The sequence below is a fragment of the Bacillus rossius genome, chromosome 2 (assembly GCF_032445375.1).
Source record: "Bacillus rossius redtenbacheri isolate Brsri chromosome 2, Brsri_v3, whole genome shotgun sequence".
Classification (NCBI taxonomy): domain Eukaryota; kingdom Metazoa; phylum Arthropoda; class Insecta; order Phasmatodea; family Bacillidae; genus Bacillus; species Bacillus rossius.
This window is the reverse complement of record NC_086331.1, coordinates 111,233,230-111,257,103: the sequence shown is the minus strand read 5'-3', so window position 1 is coordinate 111,257,103 and position 23,874 is coordinate 111,233,230. Positions and strand designations below refer to the sequence as shown.

Below are 23,874 nucleotides of genomic sequence, written 5' to 3'. Positions count from 1 at the left end.
TAAAGAATTATTTGAAGGGTTATGTAGAAAGTTGACACGTATAGTCCATGGACGGCCCAATGCAAGCGATATTGGAAAATTAACAAGTAAAACCTAATACCTTAGGATAGATGCACGCATGACGCCCATTAACTACAAAGGAAGGGAAAGTTAAACTGTTTAATGTGTTACTTTGATCAAAATAATTAAGTTATGTAGCAGGTTCCTTCAAAATTCACAGAAAGTGGTGTCAGCCACGGATCCGATGTTAAAGGATTGAGAAACTTACACTATAGTGGTTACAGATGTTGTAGACCCTGTGGTGCACTGACACATCCATCCCTGTGCTGGGCGAGCAGCGACTGGCATGGCCTCTGCAGCTTCGGGCCTCCAAGGGCCAAATTTCCCGCGCGAAGTACGCAGAGCTTGGGTACGACTCGGGCTGAGATTTGTGACATAGTCGCAGGCTAAAAAATATGCATTAAAAATGGAAATACAAATGTTGAGGTTATTTTTATTAACAATTAAATAATTACATAGCAATATTGGGAGCTGCATCCGGCAGACAAATACATACATGGAAACTGTGGATGAAGACATTAACTCTCAATAGCCGCTCGGGCGTCTATTATTGACTCATCTACCTAGGGGTCGTTAGCATCGCAGCACTCACAATACCGATGCATTCGTGGTAGGTATGCAAATTTTACAGGGGGCGGGCATTGATGTGGCATAACTGCCTGTGCGACTTAGGAGCACCGACGGATCGCGTCAAAGTCACGATTGTGCACACCGTCTCTCGAATTTCACAATTAATAATGAAGTTATAATCAAAACAAACATTCTTGAATGTGTTCTGCAACCTATTGTGTATAAGTAATTCTCTTGGCAATTTAAACCAATTTTTCATCTAATCTTTTAAAGTAGTTATTTTTAAACAAGTGTCTCTGGTTGTGAATGTGTTTTTGTGTGTTGGCGCGGTAGATAAAAACCATCTATAGAAAAAATGGGCGTTTACATGTGCCTTTCTTACGCTTGCTACGTGTGCGTTATTTCATAATGCTTCCGCTAGGAGAAATGAAACTTGTCTATAGTGTTTAACTTTCCGTTCTATGACTTCCTTTTTCTATGACCACCACGAATTAAGTTGTCTGCTCTTCAGCGCGATCTAAGAAGTGTTTGATTTGTTTTGAAAATGATTCTGGTAAGTTTCATATTTCCGGCACTATTTGTTAAGTTATTATTTAAAAATTATTTGTTTAGGTGTATTCTTTTTTTTGCAGAATTCTGTTAAGTCGTTATGTCGGCGCTCGTTTTCCACCTCAAGACTACTGGGTGTGCAGCAGGTAATATGTCCTATTAACTAAGTAGTAGATTATTATTGTAATATTTAAGGTACTGTTGTATTCGTTATGTACATTGGATATAATTAATTACTTTTTTTATATTCCTTTGGTAAATTAGTTTTATATTTATGTTCATTTTATAGGTTATGGACATGCATATAATTGATTCCTTTTTAATATGCTTTATGTAAAGACCTTTCTGGTAATTGTTACAGGAACTGACATAATTAGTCAGTTGTGTAGTTCTGAAAATGTGGTAAAGGAAAACTGAAAGTTTAGTTTTACTAAGCCATATTTAATTAATATTTTAACTGTCCCAAAAACAGGTAAATATGTAGAGTAGCGGTAATTGCGAAAAAAAATTCTAAAAATCTGAAATTACTTTTATTATATGCTCTTTCACTTCCTCTTTTCATTAAAACTGGCGGAGATAAGAAATTCCAAATACTTTAGGAGATATAGAATTTTTAAATCTTGCAATACAACACCTGTACAACCATTCGAACGTCGCCGCCATTTTTAATATTTTGCAGTGTGTTCGTGAATGCGTAATAAATAAAGGTAAATATGTATTGTACGGATTAGCGCCAAAAAAAATCGTACAAATATGAAATAACTTTCATTATATGCTATCTTACGTCCTCTTTTCAGAACCGCCTGCGGAGATAAAAAATTCCAATTACTTTTGGAGATATCGAATTTTTTAATATTCATGTTTTGGCGATTTTTTTTAAAAAAAAAATTAAAAATCCGAAAATACCTTTATTCTGTGCTCTTTAACTTACTCTTTTCATTAAACCCGGCGGACATCAGAAATTCCAAATACTTTAGGAGATATGGAATTTTTTAATTTTCATGCTGTGCACTGATGCGGCGTTCGAGCGGGAAGCCTACGATTCACACATCCTTCTGAACATACCCGAATACTCACGTTGGCAAGCCTTCTTTTCTTAAAATTAGCAAGAAGTAATTAAAAATACTTTAAAACATTGTGGATGGATGGTTATATTAGGTAAGTATAGCTACATTAAAAAAACTGTAAAATCATTTTATGGTTGCTTAGCAAATAACTTTTTAGTATGTAGCTATCCAGCGCTAGGAAACCGTTTTCATGATTTCACAGTATTTTTAATGTAGCTATCCTAAACAAATCAACCATCCACAATGTTTTGAAGTATTTATAATGTAGCTAACATAACCTAATTGACCATTAGTTTTCATTAGTTGCATATTTATTTACAATAAACAAAAAAAACAACCGAAGATGCACGATCGGGCGTTTGCCTCTCGTCTGTTGAAAGAAGGCTTGCCAACGTGAGTATTCGGGTATGTCCAGAAGGATGAGTGAATCGTAGGCTTCCCGCGTTCACCATTGTTGCTTGTTTACAAGTATGATTTTTTTTTTCGCGACGTAGTTGAACGACTACATCACGTAAAAAGAAAATTACGTGAGTTCCTACTGTTCATCCTTTTTCCCGGTTTGTTAGGTCAGGTCAGCTACATTATAAATACTTAAAAACTAAACAACCATTAAAATTAATTTTTATTATTTTTAATGTCCGTTCAGTTTCAAAGTATTTAATACTGTAGCTGACCTGACCTAATCTACCTTTGTCCCGTTTTATTAGGTCAGGTCAGTTACATTATAAATACCTACTTAAAACTATACAAGTAAAATTAATTGATATTATTTTTAATTTCAGTTTATTTTGAAGTATTTATCATGTAACTAACCTTACCTAATGGAAAATTTCTGTTATTTAGGCATTCACGCACACACGGCAAAATATTAAATGGCGTCTGTTAAATTATTACATAGGGCTTGTATTGCAAAATAAGAACGGCGATATCTCCAAAAGTAATTGGAATTTTTAATCTCCGCAGGCGGTTTTAAAAAGAGGACGTAAAAGAGCATATAATGAAAGTTATTTCATATTTGTACGATTTTTTTTGGCGCTAATCCGTACAATACATATTTACCTAAATAAAATGGTCGATTAAGTCAGGTCAGTTACATTATTAATACTTTCAAACTAAGTGGACATAAAAAATAATGTGAATTAATTTTAATGGCTGTTTAATTTTAAAATATTTATAATGTAACATACCTGACCAAACAAACCGGGACAAAGGATGAACAGTAGGAAATAAAATGGTCGATTAGGTCAGATTAGTTACATTATGAATACTTTCAAACTAAGCGTACATTAAAAATAATATGATTAAATTTCAATGGTTCTTTAGTTTTAAAGTATTTATAATGTAACTGACCTGACCTAACAAACCCCGACAAATGATGAACATTAACAACTCACATAAAATTTTTTTGTTACTTATTACTTGCGCAACAATATCCAAATTAAAAATAAGACTTTAAAATTAGAAACGTTAAAAACCCACCTAAGTTGGAGGTGGGTACATTTCCTTTGCCATTAGAAGGAAATTATGTAGTCGTTCACTTACACCGCGATACATCCGACGGAACATTAATAAATAAATAAATAATCACGTATTGGTTCATTTGAATACTGGCCAATCACGGAACTGTCACGTGACAAAATTGTCCAATAAGAAACATAATAGATACTCGTAAACCAGAAACAATGGTGATCGCCGCATGAATACCCAGGTATTGTGATGCAAATTAAAAAATTGGATATCTCCTAAAGTATTTGGAATTTATTATCTCCGCCGGTTGATTTGAAAAGAGGAAGTGAAAGAGCATAGAATAAAAGTATTTTCGGATTTTTAGCATTTTTTTTTTGGCATATACCGCGACTCTACATATTTACCGAAAACACACTCAATAGTCCAAACAAATTTTGGTGGTTATGTAATTATCGGACGTCTCGGTTTTTTAGAACAGATAGAAAAAACTTGGAAAAAACAGTTTTCACTCACTACATATGTCCCTAAATTTACTCCTTAGGGATGGTTATGTAATTCCTACTAGTTTGTGAAAAAATTAAAATTTTATATCTTACATTACAATACCTGTGCTTTTACGTTGCCGTCGCCATTCATTGTTTACCCGCGATAAATAGGAATATATGTTTTCCAAGTACTTGATACGTTCCTGAATTAACCCTGAAAGAAAGTTTTCTTAATTCTTCAGGTTTAAAAAAAATAACAATTTACAGCTTATATTACAATAGCTATTATTCATGCAATCACACACATTCATTGTTTACCTGTGTGGGTTTCTTAAAATTTTTTTTGGAGAATTTATGTCAATGTAGGTGGTGTGTAGTAATGAAATTTGTTTGAAAAATGACTATTGCAATTGTAAGGAATTTTTAAAGCCATTATTTCACTTAAGTTGTTTTATTAGAATATGTAAATGTATTATGAAATGTTTGTTTTGTTACATTGCATTTAAAGTACCTACGTAATATTTTGAGTCACATTGTAATAAACGAGTCAATGGGAGGCAATAATTTAAATAGAATTTGTTAACTTTGTTCATTTTCTGTGAGAAATACATGCTGTGCACTGAAGTAGCCAACACATTGAATTTTGCAGTCTTTACAGGGAATTCTTTGATTACAGCCGTCGTATATTCTGTGTTTGATATGACTGTTTCATGTATCTCAGTTTATCTCTGTATCCTGAAGGTTTGATCCCGTTGGCTTGATCCTGTGGTGCATGATGCTTGCTGTTTTAGTTAATTACATCAGAAGACCCAGTACATAAAAAAAATTGTGAAATAAGAAAGAATTATGATTGTACTTTGAAAAAAAAAATTATTTTTATTGGATTTACGATCATAATTTTTAATATATGACAATATTTTTTTTTAGGATCTTTCGACATACCGAATTAAAACAGCAAGTATCATCTGCCACAGGATAAAACCAACAGGATCATGCTGTCAGGATCAAGCCTTCAGGATCCAGGGATATATATATAAAACAAAAGAATTAGCGTATTTTTAATTCTCCATAGTTTTCAGTTGTGCTAAACAAAGAGATACATGATTACAGTTCAACAATAATGGGTGGCGGCAGTGTGAAAATACAGGTATTGTAATGTAAGCTTTAAACTGTTATTTTTCACGAACCAGTAAGAATTAAGAAGAAGAAAAAACATTTTTTCAGGGTAAATTTAGGAACTCTCTAGTACCCCAGAAAGGATGACTCCCACTCCACTCACAGTCTCAAGTTTTCTTATCTCTGCGATGCTTCTTTAGGCGACTCCCTCCCCTTATCATTAAAACGGTACAGTTCTCATGTTTTCTTCCTTCTCACATTCGTACTCCTAGTTCTTAAATAAACTTTCAAAAATAAACAGACAGGCTAATTCTCTGAACAACTTTGCAGTGAGGTAGTGGGTCTTACACCTACAAGCCCACCAGGAACTACTCTGTCCTGTCACAAATAATTTAACCACCTAGTCTAAAAAACATTGATTTGCTTTTCAATAAAATTAACTTTCATAACAAAAAAACAACCGAAATAACCGACTAACTAACAACCCTAGCCCTTATTGCAACTGTCCTGGTCTTGTTAATCAAACAAACTTATTACTCTTAATTTTACTAACAGTATTTAAACTTTGTTTAGAATTTCTAATTGTTGTTATTATTTTTCAACATTCTGTTAAAATTAACTTTTTACTAACCTCATGAAGCAAAACAAAATTAACTGTGTAAAACCTAATGACTTGAAGATTAACTATTTTATTAAACAAACTAAATTACCAGGAACAGCTCTTGATCCTTGATTTAGTTCCACTAACCTGAATTAATTAATTACTGCAACATCTGCGAACAAACTTTAAAAAAAACACAGCACACGACACACACTAATCAACATTAAAATTACCTTTAAGTACTTGACCTCTTATCCTTGTTTCAAGTTTTCTTCATGCAATTCCTATTCAAGGCCAATTTTTATACTTACTCCTTTACTTCCTAATGTATTTATTTACTTTGACTTCACACCTGGTCCAACTGCTGAGGCTGCAACTTCCTGTGGCATTCCTTCTCATACCCAGGCTACACTTTATACCTCTTGACTTACTCTCTTAGCTAACTTACCTACTTACTTCTAGAAGGTTTGGTGTGGATCTTACGATCACTTACTGTGATCGTGAAACTTAATAAATACCATTATTTAAATGCCTTCTTTATGTTCCTTGTAAAAGTTATCTCTCAATTAAAAATCATGACTATGAAACTTTAATTCAGTCATCTAATTTAGTATTTGGCATTCAGTTCGGCATGTCATGAATTACTCTAGCTACATTAAACTAAAATTAACAGCTGATGACAGAACTTGTGGAGCTATGCCATGCTGACTTGCCTTGTAAGATCCTCTACCTTTTTGCTGTTCAGTGTCTAAATGAAGCATCCTTTCCTCACATCTACCTCCATCCAATGCCTGCTATTCAAGACCTCTAACGAGGAGCCACCGCTGCTACCTTGTTAACTCCTGTAACCTTCTCTATTGCCTGGACTTGAAGTTTCCCAACCATCTTCGCCTTGCTCTATTACAGAGTCCTGTGGTTCAGCATAGCACCTGCCCTCTCTCTCTTTGGCTTGCACTCAGTCTGTACATAGACTGACACATAAAAATGTCGTAACTGGCCTCTCACAAACAAATAAAAGCTAGCTTTCAACAATCGAAACCCGTGATAGTCATGTTACCAAGCCTGCCAAATCTCCCACTGAAGGCTATCCCATCTTATTTAAAATTTAACTATTTCCTAATCAACTATGGATCTTAAGAAAACAGAAATCTCTCAGTAATCTTAAGTCTTGAAAAATTGCTTGGTAACAATATATAAACCTAACCACTCCACAAAGTGTTAAACTTCTTGCAGTATCACAACACCCTCTTCGAAAATGATTGAAAAATACATCAGAAATTAAAAAGATTTTTTTTTTTTAATATAAGAGTCTCTCTTTCAGAAATACATAATTAATGTAGCTGACCTAACATTACCAACTGTTCACATGATTTATACAGTATTTTAAATGTAGCCTACCCAACCAACTATTCTCACACATTTATACTAGTTTAAACATAGCCAGCCCAATGTAACCATTGCATTAAAACTGTAAAATACCTGTAATCTACTTGAAATTTCACAATGCAGTTTTACAAAATTATTAGAAAATATGGTATGACATAAAAAATTACATTTTTGGATTTTTATTTACTTTTTTCAGATGCACCGCTCTGCTGTATAGTTAACATTAAAATATGTACTGTAAATCATGTGAATGTTTGGTAAGATTAGCTGCATTAAAAATAATATGGATAGTTGGTTAGGTTGAGTTAGCTACGTTTAAAATAGGTTATTCCTAATCAACTATTCACACTGATTTATAGTATTTTAGTTGTAGGTTACCTAACCAAATGTTCACATGATTTTATAGTATTTAATGTAGTTAACCTAACATGAAAAACTATAAAAATGGTAAACTAATTGCATTACTGCAATGCCCTTTTTACAGAATTATTTGAAAGAAATATGTGCAATACTGGAATTTTTTTGCTTTTTTTTTTTTCAGGTGCAATCATCTTCCTGACATTTACCAACTTATGATTAAAGATAAATAATTATAACTAAAAGTGCTTTTGTAGAATGAATTAGAAACTAAAATTAGCATTTTCGAAGAACACAGTATTAGATATCTAATATGTACTAATCTTTTTCTTGAAATCTCACCATACTCGACTATTTTATTAATTTTTTTTAAATTTTGATTTAGATGACAGTAAGAGATGCCCTGAATTCGGCACTGGATGAAGAGATGGAGAGAGATGAACGCGTGTTTCTGATGGGGGAGGAAGTTGCGATGTACGATGGTGCGTACAAAGTGTCGCGTGGCTTGTGGAAGAAATATGGAGACAAGCGTGTAATCGATACACCTATTACGGAAATGGGGTTTGCTGGAATAGCTGTTGGCTCAGCAATGGTGAGAATTAAACCAATTTATTTTCAACATTAAATATAAATTTTGCATTTTTTATTAGTGCTTTATTTACATGTATAAATTGTTGTTGATTTGCATTTTGACAAATGAGATTTGAATGTTAAAGTTATTTTTCTAGACAGCTTTGGTCTTTACTTTTTTTTTATGGAAAGTATGTAAATGATAGATGAAAAAATTATTAACTATTCTAAAACTGAAAATGTTTCATAAATGGTTGTGCTTTCTTTGAGAAGCTGTTATAGATCTATAAGCCCAGTGGTGATTTGTGACGTGCATTTTAAAATAATTTTTGTCTTTCCGTGAAAACTCTTGAGGAAACCAAACAAATGTTATGTTTATTTAGGATGTCTCAGATTTAGAGATTTTGAAGTAGTTAAATATTTTGTTGTGCTACACTGTGGCCATTTGAAAAACAATGCTAAATCTTTTAGATTTGGTTGATGTAAAGAATGTATGGTGGTGCATTAACTCACTCAGAACAGGACAAGGCTGCAGCATTGCGACGTCACTATGGGGCTTGAGGAAATAGGTTGAAACTCAATAAAATATTATGACCATGCGAACGCTGGTGTGTCGAAGGCTGTGGGAAACCAGGGTGCAAAACATTCACCAGTCCACATCAAAGTTGACTATTTTAAGCAAATTGGTGTAGCTAGGAAAAATTATATTGGTTATTTTAACCATGGTAATCCAAATAACTCATAAAATTTTACTTGTTACATTGTTATTGTAAAGTATATTAATCAAATTAAATTGCTCTATATATCCTATTAAAATCAGTGAGTGATTTTGAAAACTTTGAAAATTTAAATTTTTGCTCCCAGGGTGTTATTGGTGACATCAGGGTAGCAGGACTAGAAAGCCAAGGTCAAATGACCATTTGAGCTCAGTCGTGTTCACTCGGAGAACGCAACATGACACCACCCAAAACCAAGTTGCTTGTGACCCCACTAGAGTGCAGCACTATGTCCATTCACCAGAACATCTCTATATTACCCAAGTTATACTGCTGCTACTACCTACTTTATAATTTTCTATAGAACTAGTGTTCTTGTGGTTGGTCTATAATCAACAACAATGAATTTCACTTGCTTAATAATTGATGTTCTTTTACCGTTTATTTAATATGTTCTTTAAAACATCTTTGGTTTTAAATTCCAGGAATGTGGTCCGTGGCATATTGTAATTGTAAAACCAAGTAACCAATAACAGTATTTGGCCTCAGGGTTCAGGAGCCAAGGTTGTTGCCTTCCGCCACAGTGAGGCAGGTCTGATTGCTGGCGATCTCAAACAAACATTTATTACGTGGGCAGATGGCTTTCCTCAAATTAGTCCAGTTTCCTTAATATTCCAGCCAATCAAAAACCTGCTTAGATGAATAATTCTTAAAGAAAGGCTCATTGGACTATACTTTTTTTTGTATATACAGATTAATAAATATTGATAGTCTTACTAAACAATTTGCCAAAAAATGTTAGAAGATTAGATTTTGTTGCAAGTATTGTTATTAGCAAAGTTTCCTTTTTATTTTTATATAATCTAGTGTTTGTGTATGTTTGTTTGTGTCCATATTCTTTTCACTGTGTTTAGCCTACACGAGATATCGCATACTTTAATTGAGGTGTAAAACTTCTTACAACCCAGGTTACGTGCCCTCCCCACTTAATAAATAAGTTTATTAAAGATTTATTATATTTTTATAATCAGAAACAATAGGTTAGGGTATTTATCATTATGTAATTAACCGCTGTTTGTTATTTTAAGAGGCATTAGCACATTTGTAATGTGTTTTATGCACATACTTTTCATTAATTTAGAATTTTTAATAGTTGTTGATGGTATGTTTGCTGATTGTGATAGTCACTTAAAGTTATTTATACCTATTTTTTTTCTTACTCATTAAAATTTCTGTGAATGTTCTCATACCTTGTGTTGTCTTATTTGCAGTCTTTTGTTTTGGTTTAGGGCAGGCTGATGTAATAATTTTGCATCATGTAAGAGTTAGAGACATAGTTCTGTAAGCATGGGAAAGACTAATGATTTAGTCAAAGTGCTGTTGCTATGCGCCAGTATTGGATGATAATTTTGTGTATAATTTAGTGATTGGTTGAAAAATATGTCACATGAGCACCCTTTGTCCTTCCAGAGGAAGAAGGGCAGACATGTCAGTCATACAGCCATATGTAGAGATTTTTCTTCTCTTTTACATTTAGGCTTCCTTCAAGAAGGAAGTTGCTGTCCTTAATGTTAAAGTACCATGCAGAGTTGCTAAAAGCTCCTTTACTTCAATAAGTAAAGGCTAACTTCGTCCTAAATAGCGAGAAAAGCAGAACGTCATGTGATCGTACACGAACCTTAGTGATGTCATGTAAACATCATGGTTATAGGCCATTGAGAAAAGTTCTGTTATTTGTAAGCTAATGTTAACGTTTCAGCTAAAAACTTATTTGTAGCGAATATGTAGCCTATTAATTTTTTGTAGTATTTCATCTTAAGTTTATTAAGTATATATGCACAAATTATAATACATATTTTAGAGATTTCAATAAAATATACATAGGAAGACATCGTTTTATTCCTATTCACCATGCTGAATAAAGTCCAAAAAACTAATTTTCGTGTTACGTCAGCATTTCGTATTTCATCTTAAGTTTATTAAGTATATATGCACAAATTATAATACATATTTTAGAGATTTCAATAAAAGATATATAGGAAGGGTAGATAAGTTAACCCCGGAAAAGTATCACAAGTTGGATTGTCTCGAGGGTTTATGTGACTACAATATAATTTTTTTTTGGCTTGGTCTGTTGCCCTTAAAACATTTTGCTGGTGACCAGAGATAAAATAAGTATGTGTCAATGCTAGTGAAGTTGTGTTTAAAACACGTTTAAAACACATTTAACACGGAAAGGGTAATTTTTAAGTCCAATTTCATTTTTAGCTAATAATATATCACTGTAAAAACTGCAAAAGCTGTATTTAAGATTCATATCCATCCCATCCCCCTATTACCACTTTTTAAATTTGAGTTTTGAGTCTGATTGGGACAAGTGCAGACTGCAGAGGGCCGCAGCTTTAGTTTAGTAAATTATGAGAATAAAATTAAATTTGCGTGGCTTCTACTTTACTACAAAAAACAGTCTGATGGAGATTTCAAACTAAAAACATAATTGAGGTTTGAGAGGAGATAGTCTGATTAATGAAAATGTTATATTCATTTCAGATTTTGCTAGAACAGAATAGATGCTACAATCGCAGAAATAAGTCTAGCACCATTTGGATGAAATGAGCCACATGTTGTTTTTCCAATATTCACAAATTACGATCTTAAAATGCTTAAATACTTGTAGAAAATTATTTTTTAAATGTAAAAATAAAACATAAAATATGCCAGCAGCATTGGAACTGCAAATATCAACATTGTACATTTGTGTCTATAATTTCCCAATATACCTATGACTTAAATTAAAAAAAGGGCCAAAATGATGCTATATATGTCACCCAAAATTCTCCTTGAAAGCTAAAATCAGTCCATAATGTTATTTTATAGCATAAACACTCACAAACCAATTTAACTGTGCGTTAAGGAAACGTAAAATATAAACAAATGTCTAGGCTAGATGCTGTAGTAGTTAAAATATGCAGTAGAACTCTTCCTGCACATTCATTATCATAAACTATCATTATTTACATGCTGCAGAAATCCAATTCCTCTCTAAATTAATGCAGAAGTTTTATTTACCAACTGGATTTTTCAAAAACTTGTCTGCCATCTTGATTTAGGAGGCCTTAAGGCACGTATCTGGTGACCTAAAGGCTGACCGCTTCCGTTACTTCAAATTAAGGACGCCTGTAAGAAGTAAGGTTGAAGGGTGGTTCTTGCAGGGTTGTTAAGGCTACCTTTTTTCGTTTTAGGGAGCCTAAAAGATAAAGGGAGATCTCTGCATGTGGGTGATAGTGTGGTTGTGGTACCGAAAGGTCACAGTCGGGTGATGGGTCAAAATGAAATAAATGATGTGTAATTTTCATGGCTGATTGGACCTTTTATTTAAAATGTGTTCACTGCAGTCATCGTTGTTAAGCCCACAATGAGACTTTAAAACTTGTGTTGTCGTTCCAAGGACAGAGTCCTTGGCTCGCACCGTGAGTTTGTATGTGACCATGGGGTATAAATATCAGTAATAAATTTTCCTTTTGGCATTTCGGGACTATTTTTAAATAGTTTTTTTTTTGAAGCAACAAATCTTTTTTGTAAATCTTTGTGTATAATCTGGAACAGTGTTTTGGTCAGAAGATGGTGGCCATTGTGCTAGTGTGAATTTTCGTTTAAGGATAATAAAACCAGTTAAAATCAGTAATTATTCTAGGTAGTCTATATTTTCATCATGTATCATTTAGAGCAACGTTTTTACAAAATTTGAACAGTATTTTCGAACCCAACTAATTCTTCAAGTGTTTTTAAATATGTGCAATATAGACAAATTTTGAGCTAACTGGAGGTGTGGATTGTTACACACTTTCTTCCATGAAAAGTTGTATGAAAGTACTGAAGTTCAGTATTTGAGAGCTTAAATGTTGTAAATACTCAATGGACTCTGACTACTTAACGTAATGTTTTCCAACTACAGCTGTCTTTGTACAATAGCCCCTCCCGAAAAGCTTCCTGCAGCTGTCCCTTTGCCAGATGGAGTGTTATGGGTTGTAAATGGTGGCACGAGTGCAGTAACAGCGTTCTTCAACATGACTGTTGTCAGTTGTCGTACTCACAATGAAAAATGTTGACGTATTTAAACTAATGACAAGAAAATTACATTAGTCTTAAACCACATTAATTATGCTTCAGTTGTCTTTTTTAAAAGAAAATATCAACAATCCGGTTAGTTAATATTGTTTGTAGTTCAGTTGTTTGGACTTGGAGCACACAGTCCATCTGAATATCTGCAATGGTTCAAATGCAACACACACCATAGTGGCCATATTGTAGTTGTACCTGATTCTTATCCAAATATGGACAGTGGATGCAGGAGGTCAAATGTGTTTTCGGGCTTTGAGATACTAGGACGACATCATATGATATATAGTTCAATATTTTTAAGTGCACGATTGCTACAACTTGTTTACAATCCATTACAATAGCAGTTATGTTTGTGTAAGTTGAGTTTGTTGCATCTTGCAGAGATTCATGATGTCTTCAACATTGGGGAAGTGAAAAGCTGAAGGTAATAACAAAAGAGAGAGGAAACCATGCAGAAAACAGAATGCCTCATTGACCAGAATGTTATTAACTGTTCTTGTGTGTTTCATCTGGCATGAACTGCGATCTGTGTGTGTGGACAGTGGTTGGAAGTGAAATGATGTGGTTTTGATGCAGTGTACAGACACTTTGGAATTAATTTTATCATACATGAGCATCGCAAAGATAAAAATAAAGGACCAGTTACCCTAAGTTTATTGAAAAGTAGGGATGTGAAAATTGGCTATTAATGCTCACACATACAGTTATTCCTGCTGCATGTTACTTGGTTGGCCCAAAGGGGTAAGGGCTGAAGGAGATGGGACATAATGTTGCATTTCTGGAGACCAAACATACTCTTTCTGAATACTGGATGATGAGCCTCCATTTATAGTAGAATGTGCACAAAAATTAAATAAAAGCCTTTGTTTAAGCATTTATGGCTAATGAAATCTGTTTTTATTTGGTTTATGTTTTTCTGTCAAAACTTCTAGTTTTATTCCTACAGACATGGTTTCATTATTGATACACACATTGAGCTCATTGCTTCCTATGTTCTATTAAAGAACTTAAAATGGAATGTATGCAGTCTATATGTACTCCAGTTTATGCTCCTCTAGATGTAACTACTATTGTCGCATATGGTTATGTAATAAATCTGCTTGTGTGGTGTTGAGAGATCAGTGCATTTATATTGTTTCAGGCAGGACTGCATCCTGTGTGTGAATTTATGACCTTCAATTTTGCCATGCAAGCCATTGATCAAATTATTAACTCTGCAGCCAAGACTTACTACATGTCTGCAGGAAAGGTAATTAGGTATATTTTATGTTGAGTTGTTTATTGATTTAGTGATTGTTGATGCTAGCAGTAGGTATTTTTGCAATGTGTTTTGTTGAGAGAAAAGAAATTTCAACTGCAGCATGGCAGGCACTTACATAAACATTACAAGGACAGAGGGTATGACAAATAATTGAAAAAAATAGTATAGCATCCAGGAAACATATAAACAGTGACTAGCATTAAGGAGTTATTAATTATGTGTAACAATTACTTTCCTTCAATTGATGCTATAACCACCACAAATAAAAAAAAAATTACTCTTAATCTACTTATAAGTTATTCAATATATCATTTTCTTACTGAGTAAATTAGACACAGCCAATTCCACAGCTGGTCCCTGCCCTCTAAGCTTAAGGATGGCAAAGAGTAAATTGATGGCAAAATGAGAATTGATTGGTAATAGTGAAGTAAAATGGAGATGAAGTAACTTCTGCTTAGGGTTTTGTGGTTGAGCTAAAGAATAAGGACATCACACAAAACCTCTATCTGGAATCAGATGACATGACTTTCAACAAGGCAGTAGGTTAGCCAATTGATTTGAGGCAGCTGTAGATAATGAATCTCCCCGCTTAATGGATTCCGAAGGGACTGTCCAGGTATCGTCAGATCACCCTTGGTAATGTGACTATAGCAAAAGGGATGGAGAAGGAGACAAAGCCATTGTCAGAACCTGTGTGTGTTGCGGCAATACAAATCATGATTCAGTGTTTGCAGATGTCGGCTGAAGTACATGCAACTAACTAGGTCTGTGTAAACGCAGGTCAATGTTCCGATAGTATTCCGTGGCCCGAACGGTGCTGCATCGGGGGTGGCTGCTCAACACTCGCAGTGTTTTGGAGCATGGTACGCCCACTGTCCTGGTCTTAAGGTAAGCATTAGCTTTAATGATTTTGTATACACTGCAAATGAGGATCATTCACTAGCTACAAAAAATATGTACCATAATATTGAGGGTTTTAGTAACGATAGAGGGAGTCCCATGAAACGAAGTGTGTCCGCTTTTCTAAACATGTTGGAAGTTTTTATGGTGATGTGATGGGCTGAGTGAAATCATATTAATTAGAGAAATAGGGTGCTGTTCTCAAATGCACTAGCCTTGCCTTGTCGTGACTCCCGTTCACAACTCGCCTTCCGCTAGTATCAGTATTCTGATTCCAAACGCAAAAGCAGGCTACATAAGGACTCCCACCTACTTGTTGTAGCCTCCAAGCGCTGCTGAATTAGGAGGTAGGACGACTATTGAATGCTGGGAAATAAGTATTTCTCTTTTCTGCTGTACCCACCAGCCAAAGCTATAAAGATGGTGGACTCACAAATGTAAACATTGGGAATAGTATCAAAAATATTGGTTTGTCAAGTGAAACTTTGTCATAGGTGAAACCATCCTGGAATACATTTGTTAACTTAAATAATCTAAATATTAAATAATCACAACGTTAAGAATTCGTGATCAAACTAGCTTTATTACATTTATGACATAATGTCTCACGATTAAGGGTTATTTTGTGTTTGTTTTGTCTGCATGTGTGTGTGTGTGCAAATGCATGAGTAAACGCCTGCACACACTCTCTTCTCCCCCTCTTGTAGCACAGGTATTCTGTCATACCCATGGTTCAGAAGGCAGTCAAAAGTGGCATAAGTGACGCAGTCTACATGTGGAGCGTGTAGTTTTTGGACTAAACTCTTCCCATAGCTGACAAGTCAGAAGGGCTTGGAGTTACAGTGGAAAAAGTACGAAACAGCTGCGCAGCAGGGCATAAGGAGATATGCCACTAAAATTAAAACTTTTAAATATACAAAAAATTTAGTAGACCTTGGTTCATAAATAAATTTACAAGTTTAATTCTATTAATTTTTTCACTACAATGGACCATTTTCAAAATACTTTAGGGAGAAAGTCATGAAAACATAATTCGTAAAATGAAAGCCATAATTTTTAGGAATTCGAATTAAAAGTAGATGGAGGGGGATTAAAATAACATTCAACTTCTAATCATTACAAATTGTGTTAATTTTTGAGTAGATAACAATCACAAAGTTCTCAGTTGTCAAGTAATAACAGAAGTAAACGGTGAGGGCAGCGTGTCTAAGAGCAAGCAACATCATACTGGTTGGCTGCTGGCTTACGTTCAGACGTGCCGGTGCCTCGGAACTTATCTGGGAAGGATGGATGAGGGCATGTCTACTGCACCACATTCAGTACAATGTTTGCCAAGAGAAACTCAGCCAAACATGCTTACAACTAATTTTTACAAGTTTCCATAAAATCAAAATGTCTTTACTTTATAACACAAATTTTTCACAGTTCCTTGAAAAGGGGTTGTAATATAGAGTGGGTCATAATAATGGGGTCGTAACAACTGAATTTTACTGTAGTTTGATGTTCTTAAAGAAATCAAGCTATAAAATAATTTTGAGGTACCCACACTCCCTTTTAATATTCACTTTAGGCAGAAACAATACCTAGATATCAGCTGATTTCTTGTGTATCTCTCTAAATTAATATACACTATCCTGATTCATCTTATGACCATGCACTAAAAATTTCTTGTTGCTTTTTATAATTAAGTCAAGACTATTTTTTAGAAAAACATTTTTTTTATAAATTTGCTTATATTTTAGCTTTAAATTATCAATAAGAAATTTAATCCTTGAATTTTAGACATACATAAATACATGCACACTTAATACAATACTATTAACTGTACATGAGACAGTACCTTTCATTTCACTATGTTTCTATCACCAAACATATGGCCACAAAAAAGTTATTTTATGTAAGTTCAGTACCAACTGTTAGCAGAAAAAGAGTCATTTGATTGTATGAATATGGTATGCACAGTTCTTTGATGTAGTAGAGTACTTTTTACAAAAAAACATAATCATTGTTGTTATTTTATATACATTTAATGCATTGTTTTTATCTGTAGATTCTGTTACCTTGTGATGCAGTTATAAATTCTTTATATAAATTTTATTTGTTAATGTTGTATACTAAGCCAGTATAACTATAATGTTTTTAAATATTAGAGATCAATAAATGGTCTTAACATACTTAAAGCACCACGTACATTTACTTGTCTCTTTGTTTTGTGTGCTAGCAATGTGCATGGATTTGTTACTAGGGTGCTGATTTTCAGTGCTGCCTACATTGGTAGGCTTGTAGGAATGCATTTTGCCCTCAGTTGTATTAAAATGAATGTTAGTAAAAATCTGTTTAAACTGTATGTTTTATGTTGACCAAGAAAATTCTGATTTTAAGGTGATATCACCGTACTCTTCTGAAGACCACAAAGGATTGTTAAAGGCTGCCATTAGGGATCCGGACCCTGTAGTTTTTCTGGAGAACGAAATACTGTACGGTGCACAGTACAGCATGTCAGATCAAGCCCTCGAAAAGGATTTTGTTTTGCCGATTGGGAAAGCAAAGGTAGAAAAAGCAGGTCTGTGTTGAATTACAAATATGACTTGTGCAGTCCTTGTTTGTATTGGAGTTATTTTTTGATAGCATTTTTTTATGTGCAGGAACTCACGTGACACTTGTCTCACATTCGCGTGGTGTGGAGCTGTGCTTAGAGGCTGCGAAACAACTGTCTTCTGTGGGTGTTGAAGCAGAAGTCATCAATCTTCGATCACTGCGTCCTCTTGATGAAGAAACCATCATTAAATCAATTGCAAAAACAAACCATCTCGTCACAGTTGAACAGGGATGGCCTTCCTGTGGTGTAGGTGCAGAAATTTGTGCCAGAATTGCAGAAAGTAAGTCCAGTATTAATAAATTTGGGTTTTAAGTTAGTTCAGTTTGCAAGTTGCCATCATTGAGGGGCCATGCCTGGATATTTGCTAGTGTGTGAGGCACAGGAGCAGTGGAGTGTTAAGAATGATGCTCGCAGGTTTACACAATGCTTTCAACAGATGCTCACGGTGACAGGACCTCTAACCGCTTGGCAGCTACAGTGTTCATGAAGTGGTCTTATCCGTTCTAGTTGAAGTGATCTTAGTGCAGCATTTTTTATTTAACTGGAGGATTTTAAGCAGGTGGATAACATAGCATAGTTCACTGCTGTACAGCTTTAATATACTGTGTATTTTGCTAGTTAATTAGAAAGATATCAAATTATATTTTCTCTTAAACAAATACATTGTCCATTAAAAAGTATTATAATATTATAGAAATTGGTTATTGGTAATATGTGACCAACAAATGTTAATGATATAGCCCTTTTTAGTAGTTTTTTCCCTGAATGAACTCTACCAGAAGGGGTAAACATACACTCGATAATGACTTCTGAAGTAATAAACTTGTATTATACTAGGTTCAGACTATCGGTGCCGCACCCAGGAATCAATCCTGGATCTGCCCCTGATTATGCATTTATAGTTTTGAATAAAACCTTTTTACAGTGTAGTATTTTGTAATATTTCTTTTTTTTTGTTATTGAACTTAGTGGTCATTGCATTTTGGCGATTGGGTTTAACAGATAAGAGTCATTTAGTGTCTGTACTTACAGCATATGTAAAAACTAGGGATGGGCCAACTAAATCTTCATATACTATCAAATCCTTAGTAGTGGAAGAATTCAATATTTGAGGAAAAAGTTTTGAAGAAAATTGTTAGTTGAAATAAAATTAAATTAAAAAATTCAACACTGACAATCTGTGAAGATTACGAGGTAAATTTTTAAATCCATACCTAACCTCTTACAATTCCACAAGATATGGTACTTTGAACATGTAATTATAGAAATAAAATTACAATATGTTTTAATTCTGGAAATTTAGTTTGTGAAACAACCATTCTAAGGGTAAAATTTTCTACATCATAATTAATATTTTTCATTTATTTTAGATCATCTTATTTTTGACCCGTGACACCTATATTCAGATTTTAGTGGTATATTCAAGAATTAGGGATTCGGATTCGAGAAAATTTCTATTTTGACTTATCACTATTAAAAACCTTATCACTATAAAAATTACTTTGTGGTCAAGCCTCTAACAACATTTGAACCGTTTTTGAAATAAACAGTAGGTAAGAACAGGTGGTGCAGCAGTATGACATTGGACTCTCAATCTAGAGGATTCTGGTTTGAATACCTGATGTTGGTTTTCCTTGGTTTCTTGACATCACTCCCAGAAAATGCTGGGATGGTTTCTTACTGCAGGCCATGGTCGATTGCTTTCTCAATGTTCCTCATGAGTGTGGGTTTGCATAACAGTTTTTAATGAACTCTCTAAATGAAATGAAAAGCCTCTAGAAATAAAAATTGTATGTAAGTTTTCCCTTGTTGCATTAGGCATGTATGGTTGTAGTTTAAAGACTTTGGATTAAAAAACAGACATATGCCATTTCTAAAGTATTTTTCTGTTGTGAAAAATCAAGACAGGCAAAAAAATTATAAAAATGTACAAAACACAGAAAACAAGCAGAGATAAGCATTTGTTAATTGTTTTGACATTTCAGAAGTTGTGATACGTTTTTTCAGGCATAAATCATACTGATTGTGCCATAGTCCACGTGTGTGTATGTATTTCTTCTGACAATAGCTAATTTCGGCTTATGTTCAGTGATTTTTATTTATTTTCTTTGTCAGAATTTATGTTCTGCGAAGTACAAATGCTGTGCAGTTGCATGGGTTCATGAATTAGGACTGAATTTCTTAATCTTATTGCAACAAATATGGGAAGAACATATAAAGGGCTTATTATGAAACTACACTGAAAATACACAGCATTTGAATGCAAATTTTTAATGCACAAAATATGCAGTTTGGCATTTTATAGCTGCAAAGCACTGGGTACTAGGGATTTGATATACCTGTAGTGATCTTTGTGTGGTGGTTCAGTATTAACTTGTATTGATTTAAGGTCAGGGGTTTGCAAATTATTCATATGTTAGTGCTAAACAGACACTCCTGTAAGGTAAATAGTTACAATCTAATGTACTGTTTAGAGGTGTCTAGGCTTGTGGAGTTTAGCTGCTTCAAAAGTGATAGGTTCAACAACGTTTCGGTCAACATTGCAGTAGCCATCTTTATGCTAACAGTCTCAATAAGTTTGGGCAGACCTCTTGTGAATACTTTTGCTTGAGAGGTATGTTTCCAGATTAACTGCAGTTGTGGGCCAATCAAAGGCTTCTTTCGCTCTGGTTGGCTGTGTGGTTTGGCCAATCGGAGATGGGCTTTTGTGATTGGTAGGAGCCACTGATTGGCTAAAGTTTCGACCAAAATCGTTTGTGAACTCTTCACATTTGACGCTAAAATACATAAGCCAAGAAACCTCGGATGATGGCAGTGAAAGATGTGGTCCTTAATAATGTTTTGGTTATTTACAGGTGAAGCATTATTTCACCTGGATGCACCTGTCTGCCGTGTTGTAGGAGTGGATGTTCCAATGCCATATACCAAGAGCCTCGAAGTATTGGCCCTGCCTCAGCCCAGTAACATTGTCGAGGCAGTAAATACAGTGCTGGCTGTGAAGTGATCAACACTTTTTGAATAGACATCAAAAATTATTTTTTTTACATAGATAGGACAAATATTTTATGTTGCAGTTATCGTTTTTGACTTTTTATGTATCCACAGCATCTCTTTTTGAGGATAGAAATGATTTGTTTGATGGATTATTTAGTCATACATTTTTAATTTATGAAAATAATATATGAAGGGCTATACGTAAGTGGCTACTAAGATACAAGAGCTTGTCAATACCAATTTGTAGTCTATATATTGATTTTCCTTTGTGGAGAACCAACAATTTTATTCAATTTGAGGAATACTTGAGCAAAATTGTAGAAATTGTCTTGCAGCTTTGGTGTAAAGCTGCAGTAGGGTAGCTGTTGCCTATTAAATGTTTATATAACTCGTACACACACACACAATCATTTGTCTGCAAATCAGAGCACATGGAGTATCTGCGTGTTACCAAACAAACCGCAGCTGCATCTTGGGTCATTAATTAAGAATGTCATTGTTCTGCCTGGCTGTATGAGCTTCACAGATCTGAAAATTCAGCTGTAAACTTTATTTTTTTTACTTTGATAAATAGTAGGTGGACAATTTTATTTTGCTTAGTGAAACTAAAACTGAGAGATATGCCACAGGTTTGACTCACGTCACCTTTGTCAAGGCAACACAAAAATACTTACAGCCAAAAAAATGGAAAGGTTATTTGTTAGGTGGAGTGTCACATTCATGAAGCAAAGGACAGTTTGTACCTAGCATCTATTGGTTTGTAACCCAATATAATCTTGGTGATCGTAGCAGTTTGTGTCCACCAGCTAAGGATTTGGTTGTGGAGTCATTGCTATATGGATGAAGATAAACTATTAAGTGATTCTGGAGAGGCATTCAAGGTGTCTGTGACCATCTGGGTCATCACCAACCCTAAGAATAAGGCTGGAAATTTCCAAGTTAAGTCTGGAAAAAAAACTTGTTTTTTTGATAGCTGTTGGTAGTCACATATTTTTATTTTTCTCCCATCGAAATAATTTCAAGTGCAGCAGAACTGTGATTAGCCAGGGAAATTGGGGGGGGGGGGGGGGGGGGAGATAAGCGGAAATCATGGATAATCAAATTCAAATGTATTTCGGTTATAGAATACAGGCAAAAATTTCATAAGTAATTTATACAAAACAAATGTACAAGTATTACTGTCACTAATTATTAATTTTTCAAAATATGAATTATATTTACAATTTGATATGCATAGGAAGGAAGGGCAGTTGTTCTGTACTTGTAATCCAGCTTGACCCGAACAATTATTTCTTCTCACAGGCAATTCGAGACCGTTTATTTGTCCATTCATTTCTACTTTTATACGTAGTGTTTATTTCACTCCTGTTCTTGTTCCTTCTCTAATGAATTACACTTCGCTGGCTTAGTTCTCGTCCCCCCCCCCCCCCCCCCCCCCCCCGAAATATATGTCTAAATTTTTTAATATTAAGAACCTGGTTAACTGAATGCCCGGTTAATCAGGTCACGAATAATCGAGGTTCTGCTGTATTTCCAAAACAAATGTTTACAGAAAAATCACTTTGCAGAGAAAGCCAGGGCTTGAATTTAAACGATGGAAGAACAAAGAAACCGAATACCTGTTGCCTTATGCCCGCAAAACATAGCTAGTTTTAATGGTTAAAAAGTAAAAAAAAAAACTTTCTTTGCAAGGCCAGTGCCTGTTATGCCATTTAATTTAGATGGATTATGCCATCAGTAAAAAAAACTGTTGACATTCAACATGCAAAAACATGTCTATCCATTGCCGCTGCCAAAATTAAGAGTACTGGAAAATATGGCTGCCTTCATCCAAATGGGAAGATGGCAGTCAGATGGCCCATGTTGCTCTTAAAACACATGGCTTTCCCTGCAATCACAGAGCTTGCTAAATTGCAACATAAGTTTGAGTTTCTATATCTGTGCCTTATAGAAATGCATAATTCATTCAGATTTTTTTACAAACATTGGCCCAACCAAACAATTTATTACATATTATCTTATTATCTTGTAACTGTGTGAATTCCTCTCGTTTTTTCGTTTAACTAAAAGTGCTGAAAATTACACTTATCAAGCTAAACATAAACTATATGAAGTCTGACTTTTTTTTTTAGAAAATAAGATACTTAAAGCCCTATGAATGAAATACCTCAATAATACTTAAGGAGAAAAAATGAATTGTGAAACTGCCAATACTACAGAAAAATACTACATATGTTTATGCTTCTACTAACTCTGAAAACCAATTACCAATGTAGCCTGTAGTGCATAAGGGAGCAGAGGGTGTTCTCAAACATGCAAATCTACAATCTGAAATATATGGCAGACACTAGATATAGTTATAATTTATTTTCATTCATCAATTTCTTTTGTAAGTAAACTTAATGATATGTGTACTTTTTTGTTTTAAAGTTACAGTTCTGCCAGTCAATGTATTTCCACCAGTTTCATTTCTATTCTTTGTGGGCTTATATGATGCAGTCTTGTGTGTAGTACTTAACAGCTCTCTGTTATTAGTTGACAGTTTTCGTTGTTTTAATTGTAAATGGTTAAGAGATAAGATGTTACATACCAAGGAAAGGATTTATTGTTTAGACATCACAAGTACAAGTTCAGAATTAACAAAATATCATCATGAAGTTTCACTGTGAATGCTTAGTTTATATTATGTAACGGACATCCTTTGAAATTGTGTGTTGTTTTCACCCTAATTATATGTTGTACCATCAAATTCCGCAAAAATCTTGTATCTATAGTGAAAGAAATTCATAATACGAGATTGTGGTGGTTGAGAGGTCAAAACACTTTCCTTCCACCAAGGCAGTGAGAATTTTATTTTCGGCAGGTCTAATGTGTTGGATGTGCCTACACTACATTGTATTTCATCTGTTGTCAGTGTTTATGTTAGTTGTTTCAATCTTTTACTGGATTTGTTTCATTTGCTAAGAATAACATTCATACTACAAAATATACTCATTTAAATTTACTGCTTTCACTAAATATATTTAGTTAGAAATTATGTGACCTTTAGAAACA

The 23,874-nt window shown here is 34.2% G+C and overlaps 1 protein-coding gene across 1 annotated transcript; it reads left to right on the top strand.

Annotated features, from left to right (window-relative positions):
• Positions 1 to 1,028: 1,028 nt before the first annotated feature.
• On the top strand, positions 1,029 to 21,888 carry LOC134529615 (pyruvate dehydrogenase E1 component subunit beta, mitochondrial). Its single transcript, XM_063363902.1, has 8 exons — positions 1,029 to 1,183; positions 1,263 to 1,325; positions 8,044 to 8,250; positions 14,208 to 14,315; positions 15,108 to 15,215; positions 17,610 to 17,790; positions 17,873 to 18,106; positions 20,682 to 21,888. The coding sequence occupies exons 1-8, from the start codon at positions 1,175 to 1,177 to the stop codon at positions 20,828 to 20,830; spliced, it is 1,059 nt and encodes a 352-aa protein (XP_063219972.1). The 5' UTR covers positions 1,029 to 1,174; the 3' UTR covers positions 20,831 to 21,888.
• The last annotated feature ends 1,986 nt before the right edge of the window (positions 21,889 to 23,874 follow it).

Excerpts from the sequence above, each read along its gene's own strand:
- LOC134529615 (XM_063363902.1), top strand. Across the intron at positions 15,216-17,609 it reads CCCACTGTCCTGGTCTTAAG|GTGATATCACCGTACTCTTC; the intron begins GTAAGCATTAGC and ends TCTGATTTTAAG. Across the intron at positions 17,791-17,872 it reads AGCAAAGGTAGAAAAAGCAG|GAACTCACGTGACACTTGTC; the intron begins GTCTGTGTTGAA and ends TTTTATGTGCAG.